Below are 18,478 nucleotides of genomic sequence, written 5' to 3'. Positions count from 1 at the left end.
TTTTTTTTTTTTCCTTTTATTGAGTTTATTGGTACATTTTAGGTATACAGTACAGTTATATTCATCATTGGGATCTTGTACCTTTACATGACAGGTCTTGGTTCTCATTTTTTCCCCTTGTCCCTCACCTCACTTCACCCCCTCCTCCTCTCCCCATTTACAAACACTTCATTTCCATTTTTTCATTTCTCATATTTTTTCTTTTCCCTTATTTCCTTTCCCCTACCCTTCCCATTTCCCTTACCCTTCCCATTTCCCCTACACCTTTAACCCTTTCCTTCCTATTTCACATTGTCAGTTATACAATTTGGATCTTTTACACTTTTAGTTTTTCACACCAGAGAAACTATTTGGTATTTACACATGTGTGTCATATTTATTTCACTTAGGAGTATATCCTCAATAAGTATCCATTTTCTTATGAATGACTCTAATTTCTCACTACAGTTTGCATTCTTGTTCCTGGTAAGAAAAATGTGGGGCTACCTGTTTTTGTGTTGAAAATTCCTATGTGAAGTTCAGTGGTCTGTACTACTCAGAATGCCGTGGTATGGAAATAGTCGCCTTTCTCGCTGTATGCTTCCTATTGAATACTTTGAATATAGTTTTCACTCAGAAATAGCTGGGCAACATCTGGTATTTTAAGCCTTATCAGGTAGCTTCTTAATGCTCATTGGGGAGCAATAGCCCTGGGCTTTGCAGCTGGGAGTACCTGAGTGAGAATTCCAATCACCACCTATTACTCCTTAATTATTCATGAGCAAATAAAAATCTCCAGCTTTGGTGTTTTTAGTAATATCTCCTGAATCTGCACATGGGAACCCCTAAATTCATTTCCTTATTTGATGGTGACTTTCATAGGGCCCTAAAAAGCACCAGATGGCATATCAAGAACCAAGGTTAGAAAGTATATGATCTTTTAGGCCTAGGAGAACAAGTAGTTAGAACAGTACAATGAGCCTTGGAACAGAACAGATAGGCACAAACTACAATTTAAGAGTAAACAGAAGTGAGGAAAGCTTTGCGAAAAAAAGTGTTGTTTGATTTTAATGTAAAGGGGAAGGAGAAATTAGACAAAAAGAATGGGAAGAAAGACATTCCAGATTTTAGAAAACACAAAAGGATGAGGGAGCTTTGGGCCTGTGGGTAAAGCTGACAAGGGCACAGTCTGGTATGATTAGAGATTGCACTTTTCTCATAAGCAGGTGGGTAGCCCTAGGCAATAATGTTCGTGACAGGTTAGTACTAGCCAAGGAGACTAGCTAGAAGGTTTTCTAGTTGAGGCCAATTCTTCTCAGGGTGGAGGGAGTTGATTTCAGGGCTAGAATCAGAAGGAAGCAACCTGATTTCATAAAATTATTAAGAAAACCACACTGAGTAGGCTAATTATGCCATCCCTGTCACACTCCACTGTGTAAGGAAACCTCAGACTGCTGTCCTTCCAGCTGGAGTGCTTGCTCTGTGGTTAAGTGCAGGGCTGGGTGGGGTGGTTCCGTAAGAGGTCAGCATGAGCGCATTTGCCATCTGAGGTGGAAGGGAGGAGACCACTAAGAGACAGAAGAAAGGCCTGGAAATTGAAAGTGATGTTTGAAAAACACTTTGCTATTTTCCCAAAGGTCATTTCCTCAACTGTGCTAAGATGTGAGTCTTATTCACACAAGATCCTTCTCTCTACACCAGGGTCCGATCTGGAAAAATAAGGTGTCATGGTCAGGAATTCTTTAATTGCAAGGAGCAGGTACTCATTCATGCTTGCTTAAGGAAATATTGAGATAGTTTTTCTAAAACAAGAGAAATCTCCCAGAATCCAAACCTTGGGACTCACTGAAGTCAGAACCACAGCAGGCAAAGAAGCACTTGCTTTCTCTCTGCCCCAGGGGCTGTGCAGCCTCAGGCCTCCATTTCTTCCGGCACAGAGCAGCCATTCCTTTTCTGTACACTGGCTACTTTAGCTAGGCCTCCTGCCTGGCTTTGACTTACCATCAGGTGGTTTACTGCTGACTCTACATCTAAGTACAATGTCAGTGTCTCCTAATTGACAGTCTTGGAGAGAAGATTCCAGTTGGCTCAGTTTGGGTAAGATGTTCGTCATAGGTCCAAACATTTGTGACCAGAAGGCATGGAACCCCAGGGCAATCAAACTGGGGATACCAGATGTGTGTACTGCACTGGCAAACTTCTGAGAATCTTGAACATGGAGCACTCAGCTCCTATCCTTCCAGCTCGGGGATAAGAACTGTTCATTCTCATCTTTAATCTTCTATTTGAACTACTCCCGCACCCCAACCCCGCCATACTAGGTATTAAGCTCAGGGCCCTCGCATTGTGCAACATCCCCTGCCCTTTTTTATTCTCTTATTTTGAGACTGTGTCTTGACAGATTCTTAACGTGCCCAGCCTGCATTCTAACCTGGCGATCTCCCTACCTCAGCCTCCTAGAGTGTTGAGTCAACAGGTGTGTGCCTCCACTCCTGGCTAAAACCCCCTTTATAAGATCAACAGAGTGTGCTGAAAGAGATGACCTCAAGACTAGGCAACTTTATCACTAGGAACTAAGTATCTTTGAGCAACTATATTCCTGAGCCTTAATTTCCCCATCTATAAAGTGGGGCGTATAAAATAATCTCCAGGATATCATAAGGACCAACGGTGATAAAAATGTCTAAAGCATCTAACATGGTATCTGACACATAGTTGTTTTATGGCAAATGTGCATATTGTCTCTCCTTTTGTGCCACCCTCACTGGGGAACATAAAAAATCCTCAGAGATATTTCTGAGCATTGGCCCAGGCAGGGTTGTCCAGAGTAAATGGGATGCTTTTCACCTGTGTCTGCACAAGCAGCTTGAAGCCACAGCCCATGTCGACTTACCAGGGAGAGGGCACCATGGCCTCTCAAGAGGCACATAGTAGGCTCTTTATTTTCAATTGTGATGAAATACACAGAGCATGTATCATCTTAACCATTTCAAAGTGTAACATTCCGTTGTCTTCATAATGTTGTACAACTCTCAGTACCATCCCTCTTCATCTCATAAGACTGAAACTCTACATGTTCCCCAAATACCTCAGCCCCCAGCAATGACTGTTCTGCTTTCTGTCTCTGTATTTGATTACCTTATGTACTTCATATAAGTAGAATGAACCAGTATTTGTCCTTTTGTGCCAGGTCCACCCCTTTTAGCATAATGTCTTTAAAGATTCACTCACATTGTGGTGTCCATCAGAATTGTCTTTCTTTCTTTTTTTTTTTTTCCTCATGAGTTTATTGGTACATTCTAGGTATACAGTACAGTTACATTCGTCATTGGGATCTTGTACCTTTACATGACACGTCTTGGTTCTCATTTTTTCTCCTTGTCCCTGCCTTCCCTTCACCCCTCCTCCCCGCCCCTTTACAAACACTTTATTTACATTTTTTCATTTTCTCATATTTTTGTCTTTCTTTTTAACAATGAATAATATTCCATCACATGTATATAGCATGTTTGGCTTTTCTACTGATGGACATATAGATTGCTTCTACTTTTGGTAATGGTGAATAATGCTACTATGAAAAATGGTGTATAAGAATCTCTTTTGTGCCCCTGCTTCCAATTTATAGGGCCTATACCTAGAAGTGGAACTGCTGGATATATCAGAATCGTATTTCTCATTTTCTGAGGAACTGCTCTACTGTTTTCCATAGTAGCTGGACCATTTTACATTCCTACCAGCAGTGTACAAGAGTTCCAATTTTCCATGTCCTTGACAACACCTGTTATTTCAAAATATTTTTTGGTAATAGCTACCCTAATGAACGGAGGAATAATAGGTCCTTAGCAACTCTCCATTGAGTTGGACTTTAAGTTCACACTTGCTTCCTTAGCTCAGAGTGACAATGGTAATAATGTAGCTGAGACTGCAAGCTCTCTGTGGCTGGAGTTGCTTTGGGAACCATAACAATGCTAAAGGTCTTGTTTGAAAGACACATGGTGCCCTGCAGTATCAGGTCTTCTAGTTGACTTGAGCGCCCCAGGACAGGGCTGGGACCATAGGTCACCTTGTGCTGGAACCACAGGTCGACCTGTCCCTAAGCACATCTGGGAGGTGAAATCAGCCTGACTGGAAATCCTCACTTGACATTTTATACCACTTCGTGGTGCCTGTTGAAAGGTGCAATTGTGTATCTGCTGGCTGTCTGCCTCTCCATTAGACAGTAAGTTTTACGAGGCCCAGGTCTCTTTCCCTGGTATCTAGCTCAGTGCCTGTAGACAGTAAGTGAGCAATAAATAGTTACTGAACAAGTGATTCTGGCTCCTTCATTCATTTGGATCAGTGACATGTACCAGACGGACCATGTAGATCATAAACTACATACCTTGCCTTCCTACAAACTGGTTTGGATCCATGAAGCTGAACCTCAAGGAAACCAGGGGAGCCCCAGAATGACCTTGACCTTGATTTTGGGCTTTGCTCTCATTGCTGGCAAGATATCTATGTGAATCTCAGTTTCCCCAGCAGTGAAGTGAAAGGTAAGACCTACTTCTGAGGATTATACAAATCAAATGAGACAAAACATTTAAGGTACCTAGACTTAAGAGAGATGTTTATTCTCATCCCATCTCTTGGATTCTGGCTTTCATTGCAAATTACCAAGTTAAAAAATAGTGGACTAGATGTAGATTTTGTATGCTCTCCTTTGAAAAGTAAAGCTGTGAGTCTGGAAAAAAGGTCTAGAAGTCATTCACATTTTGTCAAACTAGCAAGTCAGTTTGATAAAATTAGAATGGACCATTTAATTCATTTTTTAACCTTATGTAAAAAAATTCTGGGTCTTCAGTATGGCAGATTATTTACAGCAGTATTGTCCAATAGAACTTTCTATGATGATGGAAATAGTCAAAATCAACCCTGTCCATTATGGAGGTCACTAGCCACACGTGGATACTGACCACTGAAATGTGGCCACTGTGACTGAGAGGTTGACATTCTAATCTCAATTTTAAATAATTTAAAGGTACATAATCACACACAGTTACCGACAGTCTTGTTGGATAGCACAGGCAGTGGCAGACAGCCACAGGCTTCCTACTTCTCACTGTTGGTAGCCCCACTTCTGGACCTCAGTGGCCTCATCTGTGAAACAGAGAGGGTAGTGTTCCTACCACAGGGTGTGGTGTGAGGGTTCATGTGACAGCAATGACAGCACATAGAAGGGGCTTTAAGCATTAGCCGCTGCAGAGGACTTCAGTAGATTTTGGCAGGGATGGACAGCCTTAATATGTAACAACTACTTGCTGTACCACCTTTTACTCAGTTCTTAAACCACAACCCACTTGTGTGCATAATTCAGTCCTCCTTTCATTCTGAGGAAGGAAGTGTTATTCCATACTCATTTTCCCTGTGGAGGAACTGAGGCAGAAGCAGGGCAGGGCTTATCCTGTTCCCAGGTAATGCATGACCATTCACAGTACTTGGTGCAGTCGAGGAAGTATCGCCTCCCCCCACCCCCCAGGCGGGACCACCCAGTCAAGAGAATGCTTCTGCCCCTGGACAGACTGAGTTGTTCGTGTGCTGGGGTCTTTTGCATCCAGCCTGAAAGAGGAAGAAAGTGTATAGAGTGCAAAAGAATCAAGAATCAAGAGAGACGGGTGAGGGGAGAAGAGAGGAGAAAGAAAGGAAGAAAAGCCCTCCCAGGCAGAGCTGGCCATAGGGTAATAAAAATTGTTATGACTCAGAGAAACAGAAGTGACATACTTTAGCCGTGAATCAGTTCCACTGATAACCAAGTTTGAGCCATTTCATTTGTGGGACTTAAAACCCTAACTTATAAAGTGTTAAACATGTAATTTTAACTGTCAGGGTAAGGTTCAATTTTATTTCATCTCCATTCAATGGTTTATCACCGTTTTTTCTTCCCAGAAGCACAGCTTCTGAGTTAGAAAAAAAAAATCTCTTATCTTTCTTTCTTTTAGCAAATAATATGAAAACTTGTGTTTTGCTTACCCTTCCTTACCATCTGCACTCACTTCTGGGCACTCCGTCCGTCCTTCTCCTTCCCTTCTGTTCTGCTGCCTCCTCCTTCCAGTCTGCTGGGCTCCCTGGAGAGGGTGGAGGACATGCAGTATGTGGGCCCTGCCCATGCAGCTCATAGTCTAAGCTCACACAGAGGCAGAATACAACGAATGAAGAATGCAGTGAGTTTTAAGTCCTGAGAAAGAAACATTATCAGCATGTGTAGATCATACTGCTAACAGCTGAGCAGAGGTTGAGCACTGTTTCATGCACATTTACTTAACTTTACTCATTTCTTCTCACCCCGAAATAATAAATAAATAGTTAATTATTTTAACACTGAGGAGACTAAGTCTTAGGTAAGGTCAGTCAAATATTTGGCTGAAAGTCCCACAGTAGGTCCCAGGCAAAGCCGAGGCTTTAACACTCACCCTTGGCAGAGGCTGTATCACCCATGTCGTCCCTTATGCAGTGCTGGGTGCTTGGTCTCGGTGACGTCTGCATATGGCTGGCAGTCTACCCTAGGCAGGCATTATACCCATTTTGCAGATGAAGATATTGAGACTCAGATCAAGGGAGACCAAAGATGTGTAGCCAGGAAGAAGCAGGAAGGAACAACCTAGAGCTTAAAACTCTTAGTGTTATGCATTTTCCCATTTCCTTATGCTTGACATCTTTCTTGCTTTAATTTCACCTTCTTTCCCTGAACCAGGCTTCACTGAAACACAATAGTCCACAAACATTCCCAGAGCTCAGATCCTCAGCAAACAACCAGGCCGCTCACTAAAGAATCCTGAGATCAAAACCGTTTGAAGGATGGATGACCAAGGAGAGAGAATTAAAACTGCTGGCAGTGGTTAAAAAAATTCACATCTAAAGAGACTGTTAATTATGGGACAAGAGCTGATTAATTCCAGAACACCAGGACTTGAGTCCCAGAGTAAACTCAGCCAGTCATTTTTGGCTAGAAGGGACAGGATCTAATTATCAAGATTTTGACTCCAAGCTGTGCTTTAGTTTTCTAAATTATTTTATGACTATTTTATTATCTCTTGGAGATGGATGGGAGAGTATCGGATTTGCCCAATGCTGGTCTGGTGGAAGCAGTTGCTGACTATGGCTCTAACCCATTATGCAATAATGTCCCCACGTCCTGGGCACTTTCATGCTTTCTTTCTTTTTTCTTTCTGGTACTGGGGATTGAACTGGGGTCCTTGAGCTTGCAAGACAGGCCATCATGCTTTCTTATTGGGTTCTGCCAATCTACCTCGGGGACTTTTTCATTCCCTTTTTATAGGACACCCAGGCTTTGAGAGAACCTTTTGATTCCATCTCCTCTAATGGTCTGGAAGTAGATTTGCTGAGTACCAGGGTTAATTCATTCTGTAGCAAATTATGTCACTGAAACATGACAATCAGAAGCTGAAGCAATTAAGACCCAAGACATAGGGCACCTACATTCAAATCCTGGCTTTATTTCCTTCTAGCAGTGACCCTGGGTGAGCTACTTACCTTTACTGAGCCTCAGAGTAGGTACTGTCTAGCAAGCTTTTGAATGCCTGACAAGTTTTAATTCTTATATATGGAAGCTATTCTTCCTAGGCATTAGATACATTTTTTAAAAATGAATAAGTCTAGGTGGAAAGTTAGGGAAAGTAGCCCAAGGTTGCAGCTGGTAGGGGTGGAAAAAGCCATAGGTTGTCTGGCCCACTCATCCTGAGATGGCAGCTAAGAGCAACGTTTGGACATGAAGTAGACTTGGGACTAAAGTTTGGCTCTTTCACTTACTAGCTTTTTGATCTTGGGCAAGTCAGTTAATACAACTCAATTGTAGTTTTCCCATCCATAAAATGGACTGTGGTAGTTCTTCCCTTGTAAAGATTAGCTGTGGATGTGTCAAGAGTGGATTCTTATATGCAAAATCAATACCAACACAGCCAATTCTGGGCTCCTTCCATCTGAGTCCTGGTTGTTGGCAAAGGTGGAACACGACCACACCCTGGGCTTGGATTTTGGAAAGGAGCTTCTGTGTGAGTTTCAAAGTTACAAGCTCGAATGCAGCTCTCTTGGAAGATTTGGGTTTGACTGGAGACCTTGTAGGCCTGAAAGGACATTTCAGAGGCCAGAGGTACAAAGGGCAAAGAAAAGAGGTACAAAGGGCATAGAAAAGGAACCTTGGTTGCCTTTTACTGGACTGGGCAGTGCTATCGGTAGCTACTTCAGCAATGCACAAAACGGCCAGTCTTTGTGTTGCAGTCACCATTTGGCCCAAATGTTTTTCTCCCTGGAACCTGTTTGGCAACATCCTTCTGGAGTACTAGGGCAGCAGGAATTAGAAAGCATGAAGTCAGAGACACTGCTGTACAGAAGACTCCCAGATGGGCTGTCCCAGTCCTGCTCCAGTCGTGAGGGCTGAGAAGTCTCCTGCTGGCCCTTCTCAGAGCCTTCACTGGCCCCAGCTTCTTGTGGAGGTACCTAATCCTTGAGGCTGCCGGGCTGACTGCCAGGGAGGACAGTTATGCCCACATGCCAACTGCCCCAGGAGGCCTCTGAGGCCTGGAGCAGAGATATGTGGAAGAATTACTCTACCAGGGCTGTCCCTAGCTTCATGAGCAATTCCTGTAGTTACTGGAACCCTTCCCCATGGGGTCACAGTTTGGGACCACCCTTGACTATAGAGAAGGCGCTGCCCTGTTGCCATAGCAAGGAATGGTCCTGTTTGATTAGTGTTTACTGTGTGCGAGGCCCAGTGCTGGGCACTTTGTATCCATGTTCTAATTTAATCATTAAGGCAATCTTTGACATAATACTTGTGCAAATGAATGAAATCAAATTACTAATGAAACCAGACATCAAGGAATCACTGTGTGGTCTCGATCTTCCAATCTCAGGAAGTGCGCTGTGCCTCTGTCTTCCAGGATCTGATTCCCAGCTCCATCACTTCTGAGCTGTGTAATTTCCAATAAGTTGCTGAACCTCTCAGGTCTCAGTTTTGTGTGTTGTAACTGAGATGATCACAATAGAATTTACCTCTTAGAGTTATTGTGAAAATCAAAAGAGATAACTCATGGAAATTACTGGAAGCAGTGATTATTTTGGAGACCTTAGCCATGTGTGAAGTGACTTTGAGGGTCTGTGAAGCTTTAGACAAGTCGTCGATGAATTTGTGAGTGATTGTTCATTTCTCGGGGAAAGGGAACCTAGAAAAAAATGCAGAAGTATTTTTAAGTGGAGGTCAAGTCTAGCTGCACGGCTAAACCTAGAGATCTTATTGGTTTACTTTGTCCACCAAAAAGTACAGTTACTGAGGAAGACTTTGCAAACAGCACCCCTACTTCTCCTGGGGCCATTTCAGAAAGACACAGCAATCTAAGTATTCGAGGCTTGGGCAACTTTCTAAGGCTCATGCACTACTGACACTGGGGGAAAATTTAAAGCTTACCTTGCCTGAATTCACGAAATTTACACAGGAGGACTCTGACTGGGGTGCTCGAGCCTTGTGTCTTCTGGAGATAACAGCAAAAATAAATAAAATAAATAAAATTCACTGGTACGAAAGTCCATTCAGAAGAGTTGGGCTATCATCCGTTTCCCTGCAGGTTTATCAGGATTAGTCAGATGTTCTACATTTTGAAGTGTTCAAAAATGTGTTATCACAGTAGATGTCATTATCGCCACCGGCACGTGCTATGATTGGTTGGATTAATCAGGTTTCTCCACAAAAATAACTAAAGGGGGTGGGGGGGTGAAAGATCTGGTTCACATGGTGGTGGAGACCGGCAGGTGTAAGTTTTGCAGTGCAGGGCTGAGGTTGGAATGGAAACTGAGGTAATAATCAAATCTCTAGGGTAGGTTAATAGGCTGAGAACTCAGATAGGGCTTTGAGGCAGAATTTCTACTCTGGGAAACTTCAATTTTTGCTCCTTAGGCCTTTACTATTTGGAAGTGGCCCACCTACATTTGGAAGATAAATCTACTTTACTCATAGTCAACTGACTGTAAAACTATAGTCCCATTTACATCTCAGGGCTGACAATTTGGCACAGGTGTTGTCGGCTTAGTTGTAGGAGTCCTGCAAGTCTTTTCAAGGGTTTGTTTGGCACACTGTCTGGTAGGTGACCAACAAAGGAAATAGTTCTGTGAAAAGGGAGGTGACTGTTCAGTCCTGGGGAATTTTGTCCGGAGGCTGGTGTTTGGGTTAACAATTGCAGCGGTGACCTTCACAGAACTGAGGGAGAGGCAGACATAACTAATCAGAAACAGGAAACGTTACGAATAATGCCTTCTGAATTTGAGTCAGTTGTTTTGTTCTAGGATAAGAGTATTTAACTCCTTTCCATAGGAAGGAACAATCACCTTAGTGAGGTGGCAGCAGGTGGGTATTTAGTACCTGAAACTTTGCCATTAAAAAAAGAGGTAGATTGAAATAATTGAATAATATAAATATTTAACTCTGATTGCTGATAAAAAAGAATTTATCTACTGGGGTTTTTTTGGGGGGCTGCCATGTTTATGTGTGAGAATGGGATTTCAATAAAATGCAATGTATTCACTTTTTCATACAAATCAGAACCCCTCTCCTAGCGGAGATTGAGCTAGGTTTCTCCAGAAGGTCAGGAGTTAATGCCAGCTGATTTGTTTCCCATATTATCCAAAGAAATGAGAGAGTGCAAGGGTTAGATGGAAGGGCCTGGAATCAGAGTAGATTGCTTAGAGGGTTTTTCCTAGCTCTGTGATCTTGAGCTAGTTACCTCTTCATTCTGGACTCTGTTTATTTGCAAACAATAACAATAGCAGAAGCTGCCTGGTAGTCTAGCTAGGCTTCCCAATGCCTGGCTTGCAGGGAATGCCCCCTAGAGGCACCATCCTAAAATCAGAATCATGCAGTTGATGCTGGGAGCTGCAGGAAGGTGCACTTGAATTGCTCTGCGTGGTCTGTGGTGAACCAGTTTTTGCCTGGACTCAGCTGCTCCCCTTTGTTCTTAGCACACAACGGAATCATTCATTGGAAGAACTGTGGAGCAACTTGGTTTTTTCTCATTGGATTATAAACTTAAATTCAGTTTCTAATATCCTCGTCTCTTAAGTGGCTTATATCAGCCATATGAAGTTTAGCCTGATAGTCAAGAATCCCAGTCTAACCATAACCTTCCCACACAGCCAGTTTGCCCCTGCAGAGTCTCGGACATGGCTGGATCTCCCCTGCTCCACAGCTCACCCACCCGCCTCATTGCCTCTGCCTTTTCTTCTCAGCTCCACATTTGCAATTTCTTCTGGTCATTCAATCCCCAGCTCTGCCCCTGCTCCCAGTGTGAGCCCTTCATGGTACCAAGGCTTGAAGACCCCTTTCTTTCCTGTGAGTTTACATTTTCATCTGTATCCCTGTGGTGCTGACTGAAATCCTTTCTCTCTTAGTTATACGTCTGTCTCCTGAAGGCAGGAACCATGTCATGGATATTTTTGTATCTCTCACAGTGTCCGGCCCAATGCCTGCCAACAGTTTTAAAATATTTGTTGGGTGGGAAAATGAAGAAGTTGATTAATGCTTGTGGAAGAATTCACGTGTAGTAGACCATTTCTATAGGCTCAGTTGTAAGGTCCCTTGGCCTGAGCTGGCCACTCATTATTCCCATTTTTTTCCTCATCCTACAGAAGGGAAACATAGAAACGGAAGCCAGTTGGACTATGTGATGCCCACTCAAGTGGAAAAGTTAATGTTTGGTGGAGTAAGGGCCATGACTCATAGCCTTGCTATGCTGTGGTCTTGGAAGAATGAACTGGCTATTCCCACAGCTGGCTCTGAGCTGGGAGCAAAAGCAATGTGACTTTTGGTTAAACAAAAGCCACTACCCCCTACATTCCACAGCAGCAAAGGGGAAGAAAGACAGAGGTGTGGTTCAAAGTGTGGCCTGCCAAAGTAAGACTGCCTGGGTTCAAAGCCTCATCCTGCCACTTTTTAATTAAGTGACTAAATACATTATTCCTCAGCTTTCTTAACTGTGAAAGGGGAATGACATCAGAAATACACGCTGTTTCTAAGGATATGAGCAAATGCTTAACAGCGTTCAGTACTCAAAGACTGGCTTTTATTTTGGAAAGTGTTGGATACAGAGGCCCAAGAAGGGCCCTGCTCTTAGGACTTTGCTTGAGAGAAACTTGATGCACTGGCTAGGCTGGATTAACTCCTTGGCTCCTTTAGGCAGGTGGACCACGCAGACTCAGACAGGGGCAAAAGATGTTGAGTCTTCAGGAAAGGTGGGCTATGAGTAACAAGTGGGCTGATCTTAGATAGTGTTCCTCTCCTGATTCCTTTGCCCAAGGCCTCTGGGAGAGAGTTCAGCTTCACCTTTACCGTGTTTGGGTTTTAACAAACTTGGAGGCAGTGTAGGCTTTAGAGATAAAATGCCAGGTTTCTATCAGGGCTCTATTGTCACATATGAACTCAGACACATTTCATACCTCTCAATCTTGGTATTCTTATCTATAAGATGGTATACCAGCACCTCAAAGCACCTCAAGGTACACTTCAAAGATGCAGCACTTTCAGCGGCAAGCTGGAGACACAGAGGCCCTGAGCAACCTGGGTAAGAGATGGGCAGAGCATTAAGGCACTTCCATGATTTTGAATCCCATCTCTTAACTTCTTGCAAATCCTTGGATGGGTAAAATGCTATAGACCAATAAATGCCATTCTATTGGAAAAAATATGGATTCTGGTGGTCTTCAGTGTAGGCTGATAAATGGGAAAATGTGGGCACATAATATAGGCTCTCAGGTAATGTTCTTTGGAAGTGTAAATGACTTTTACATGCTGTTTATCTCTAATTGATTGAATCTCTCATTTTTTATTTGCAGATGAGAAAAGGAAAACAAAGAAAGTTGATAATGAACTCAACCCTGTCTGGAATGAGGTGACTTCCTTGTTTTTGAAACTTTATTTTTATTTATTTATGTTTGGTTTTTTGAGGTAGGGTCTCCCTTTGTAGTTCAGGCTGCCCTTGAACTCACTATGTAGCCCAGGCTGGCCTTGAACTCGCAGAGATCCTCCTGCCTCAACCTCCCGAGTGCCATCATGCCCAGCTCAACTTTATTTTTATTAGATAAACTGTCTGATTGTCCTTCTGTGGGTCAGAGGGTAACTCTTCTCTTTGAAAAGGGGATTTCTGTATTTCACTCCATCCCCTCCATCTCATTATTCCACTAAGAGAACAGAACAGATCAAGAAGAGAAAGACTCAAATGAGTATCTGCAGTAGAGCAGCAGTGTGTTGAGCGGAGCGAGGCCAACAGGGAGGAAGACAGACCTCATCTAGCTCACTGTGTGACCCGGGTCCACTACTATGGCATATCTAGGGAATATCTGTAGAGTAAGAGGAAGAGTCAGATCATCTTCAGAGTGTCAAAAGGGAAACTCCGCCATTAAGAACAATCTGGGGCTGGAGCAGATGCCCAGTGGTATAGCACTTTCTTATCATGTGTGAGGCCCTGGGTTCAATCTGTAGTAAGGGGGAAAGCCCCACAAAACAAAACAAACAAAACAACAAAAGAAAAAAATCCATATGACTTTTGCACATGGTCAAATGTGATTAAGACCATATTAATGATACTTCTAGTTGAGTAATGACATTTTTTGTTTTTTATATTAATAAAAGTGTTGTATACTTAACATAGAAATTTTGAAAACTTCAGGTAAGTACTATCAAATCAATTTTGATCCCATTCTCTAGACACAGCTACTATGTATCAGTGAATGTTTATTGAATAATAATAACATATGATGCCTGAAATACACACTAGCATAAAATAGCAAATGCAATTTCCTATCTGACTCTTTCTTACTGTTACATCCTGAGTATATACCCATATCATTCCATTCAAAAGTATTTTAATGATTGTGTAATGTTCTATTCAAAGAATGAGATAAAACTTACCTTTCTCAACTGTTGACTTTATATCTATATTTGATAAGTGGTTCTGTGTTTAATATTTGATACATAAGTGAAAATTTTAAATCTTCCCATTAAATAGGATTATTTAAAAGCTGATGATTAGTCCCACTGTTTATTACAAAAGTTGGTCAAACCTCTATAGACAGGGGTAGTGATTAATATCTTTGTCGTTTTCATGGAGTCATCAGGCTGTGAAGACTTCGCTTCTACCAACTGCAAATCCTTTCATCTCTCAAATAGTTTCAAATCTCTGTAACATAAGGGCTGAATCTTACCTTTGAATGAGACTGAATGAAGTGAAGATAAAAAAAAGCTTCTTATCACCTCTGAAAAGCCCTGCTGGTCTCAGGCAGGTCTTGAGGGAAATTGACTGTTTTGTAACTTCACTGGAACCCAGACCAGCCAGCTGGACCCCAACAGCATAAGAATGGGGAGGCATCACTGATTGATCACTGTGGACTCCTAGCATCTGACACAGAGTTTCAAGAATAAAACACAGAAAAGTACATTTATTCTGCATGTTTTTATAGCTCCAGGTTTGGGGTCATTTTGACATGTTCTTTCTCTCTGGCAATGAGATGTGCTTTCATCGAGCTGGCAATGTCTTCTGCAACATTTTGTACTCCGTTTTGTTTCCAGTATGGTTTCTTTTTTCTCCCCCCACCCCAGTATGGGGAATTGCAAATTTATTTATGTCAACTACCATTTTATAATTGAGACCAAGTCTGAATAAAAATCCAACCCCAAATGTACTGTGATTGGTGAGTGTGTTCTTATGTGAGTCATAAGGCATATTTTCCTTCCATTCCGTGCAAGGATCCTCAAAACATTGCTTGATTTATCAGTGGTGCGATTCACCAGCCAGTCGAAGGCATCAGTGGTGTGATTTTTTTTCCCATTTATCACTAGAAAGCAATTTATTGCATTAAAATGAGAACCTCGAAAAGGTCAGTTGAGTATAACATTGACCACAGTGGAACTTGATCCACTGTGAGCTGATGCATTTTAGAAAAATAGTGGGTGGATGCATTTTAGAAAATGTTTCCTTAGATTATTCATCTTCTTTGTTTGATAGTAATGTGATTAAGAAGAGCAGACAATTTTAAAATACCCACTGAAGAAAAGCATTTTCACAGATATACTTCATTTTATTCTTGCAACAGTTAAGGTGGGTGTTAAGTCAATTTCTCTGTGAGTCAGAGGTCTGGTGATCTATCTTAAATGCTTCAGATAGGTCATTTTCTGAACCCAGAAAATGAGAAGGCAGGCATTGTTCACGTGTTCTCGGAGCCTGAGTCTGGTTTGCTTTCTCACAACCCTCAGCTGCCTCCAGGTTTAGAATTTAATAATTTCTGTCTAACTATAGAATCGAGTAATTCAAAGACTGTCATTGGTGAAAGTAATGTCCCAACATGCAACATGGGTGAATCTTACTTATGTTCCTGAATCCATCTAACAGCCTTTCTGTTTTCATATGTTTTGTGTGGGCAGATTTTGGAGTTTGACTTGAGGGGTATACCATTGGACTTCTCATCCTCCCTTGAGATCATTGTGAAAGATTTTGAGACAATTGGACAAAATAAGTAAGTTACTTTCAGTGGTTTGCCTTATTTTGCATACTATCTTACTACATTTATTTCATTAAAGAACACATCTATAATAAAATAATACTTGAATGTAATAGTGCTTTAATTCTATGACCCTATTGCCTTATGAACTAATATCAGATGTAGCTAATCACCTATAGCACTTCTTTCCAATAGCTGGAGCATGCCAAAGCAGCTGAAAACCCCAAACCACCACTAGTTTTGTTAACTGCACAGTCACATCTTGGCTCTAGTGGTTTATCTGAACTGTCACTATAGTAGGCACAACCAGTATCTTTTCTTCTGATTATGTGTGGCCTGTACACATGTCATTAAAGTTCACCTTCCAACTCCAATTTCATTTTAATGTCTCATTTGCCTTTTAAATCCACTGGATTTAAACCATTTTACTGCTCCTTCCAGTTTCAAAAGGGCCTGGGTCACGATGGTATCCATGCTGACATGAGGATTTTCCTGTAGGTAAAACTTAGCGGGGCTTCAAACAGATTTCCGTGAGACAGAATAACCTCGGTAAATGCACCCCAGTGGTCTTGTAGATTCAGAAGTCATTCTTCCTCCTGCCTCAACCTCCTGAGTGCTGGGATTACAGGCATGTACCACCACGCCTGGCCAGAAGTCATTCTTGAGTTACCATTTAAGCTAACTAAGCTCCCAAGAGACTAGTGCCTAAAACCAAAATTCCTACTTGCTATTTTCCACTAGAAAACAATTGTCTGGTGAATATTCTTACTTTTAGATCCATGAACTTTCGTTCAGGTCATGCCATATGGGAGACCAGATTACTCTATGCTCTTGATTGTAAGATATTATTGTTCATAAAATGTGCTAATAATACTGAGGGAGAGAAAGAAGCCCACATCAACTATAAGCAGCATCTCGGTTTTTTAGTAATGTTTAGTGCATTTAAAAATGAATGTCTTAATTGGTACAATAAGAAGGCTGCAATGAGATCAGTAAACAAGGATGAATTTGTTGAGGTGACCATATACCCTGATTTGCTTGGGACAGTCCTAGCATAATGATTACATAGTGTTCCCAGGTACTGTACTAGCTCAATGATTACTAATCATTAAGATTTGGTCAGTCCAGTCACTGGAGTCTTCGCCTACCAGTGTCAGAGTAGTCTGGACAGACATCTACTCCCTAAGCTGTGCTGTGACTGGTTTCATGATCCCTTTTTCCATGCTCTGTTGCTAATCAGTATCCCTTGTAACCGAAGTAGTTTCTTTTTTCTTAAGGTATACAAACCAGCCTTTTAAGGTTACATTGCACATCTCAGCCTTGAGCCATTGTATGATTATTTCTCTCACCCTGATTCACAGAAGATGATTTTATTTCCTGCATTTCAAAGTTCTATGAAGGGCTGGAGATTTAGCTCAGTGGTTCCAAGGCCTACCTTGCAAGCGCAAGGACCCAAGTTTGATGCCCGGTACCAAAAAAAAAAAAAAAAAGTTCTATGAAAGTGAGTGGTAAAGCCTCACAGTACCCTTTGATTGTCACTAATAATAGTCCTTTCTCTACTTTGCTTTCCTCTTTCTGCACATGAAAGCCCTGTTGATATTCTAGACCAGCTCTCTCCAATACAAATATAGTACAAAGTGCATATGCAACTTAAATTTTTCTAGTAGCCACATTAGCAAAATGAAACAAATGAACTTAGTCTTAATATTTTAATCCATAAAATTCAAAATGTTATTTCAACATATAATCAATATATTTAAATCATCAAGATAATTTATATGTCTTTCTTAATTTGCAAGTCTTTGAAATCTGAAATGCCTTTATACTCACAGCACATCTCAATTCAGACACACCATATTTCAAGCCCTTCATATGGGCACTTCTGAGGACAGTGGATGCGCAGTCTGTTTGAATATAGTCATTTTTCTTTCTAATTCTGAACAAAGACAATATGATCAGTCCTGTTACAGAAGGTCTTTCTCAAATCTGAGGCTCCAGGCATCTTGCTGAGATATGTTATAGTTGGTGTTTTGATGCTTGCCAGACAGAAAAACCAAATGAGCTTGTGGGTGGTTGCTATGGTAGTGTGATGACAGGAAACTATATAAGCATAATAGAAAACAAATAAAATCTAGGCAGAATATGATGCTATCACTCTTTTGATCTCTCCCTTCCCTCCCCATCTTCCTCCCCCTGACTTTTCCAAGGCATCTAGGGTCCTTGTGTCCCAGGGCTTCCATTTGGATACCAGCTGGGCCTGCACTCTCTGCTAATTTTCTCTCTTGATAAAATTTCCCTGCCCTGCAGCTCAGTACTCCAAGGTCATGATTTAGAGAGTTTCCTGAGAACCTAACCTGAGTGAAGGAGTACTACTGATAGCAGTTTCCTGAGTGATCTTCCCAGAAACCCTAACATGGGCAATGTGGCCAGTGACTTACCTGAGGGAGTGAGCCAAATAGGACTTCTAGGCTCTAGGGAAGGGTCACCAGGGCAGGTACTTTCATTTTTGATGAAGAGATTACCAATCCACCCTATAGATTTCTCTGCAGGGTAATTTACTGTCTTGTAGCCCACCTGGAGTCAGCTCTACTGTGAGCATGCGTTATGATAATACCCCTGCATCCTTACTGTATTAAGATGCACTTCTCCTCATCATCAGTAGGGAATCATGACTTTTGGTTTTGTTTCCATCAGCTGAAAAACAGTTGGTTAAACTACCTGTACATTTCAGGGGGGAAAATCTGGGAATAAGCTCTTTATTTGAGCGAAATATATGTACATTTGATTCTCAGATTTTCTTTTTTTAAAGTAATGTTATTGGTACATTTTAGGTGTACAATATAACAACATTCATCCTCAGAAATTTGTACCTTTACATGATATACCTTAGTTCTTATTTTTTCCCCATTCCCGTGCCCTCCCTTTAACCCCTCCACCCCTCCCCATTTACCAAGACTTTGGTTCC

The 18,478-nt window shown here is 41.7% G+C and overlaps 1 protein-coding gene across 5 annotated transcripts in view; it reads left to right on the top strand.

Moving 5' to 3' along the window:
- The window catches only part of Myof (myoferlin), a 142,582-nt gene that overhangs the window by 4,043 nt on the left and 120,061 nt on the right, over positions 1-18,478 (top strand). For all 5 annotated transcript variants that reach the window (XM_010632083.3, XM_010632085.3, XM_010632082.3 and 2 more), the window contains exons 2-3: positions 12,853-12,908; positions 15,437-15,528. In XM_010632083.3, the coding sequence (XP_010630385.1) occupies positions 12,853-12,908; positions 15,437-15,528 (148 nt within the window). The remainder of the gene's footprint in view (positions 1-12,852; positions 12,909-15,436; positions 15,529-18,478) is intronic.

This window comes from Fukomys damarensis, unplaced genomic scaffold, assembly GCF_012274545.1.
Source record: "Fukomys damarensis isolate Sample0158 unplaced genomic scaffold, DMR_v1.0_HiC HiC_scaffold_20, whole genome shotgun sequence".
Taxonomy (NCBI): Eukaryota; Metazoa; Chordata; class Mammalia; order Rodentia; family Bathyergidae; genus Fukomys; species Fukomys damarensis.
Note: the sequence above shows the minus strand (reverse complement) of the source record. Positions and strands in the feature narration are given on the sequence as shown.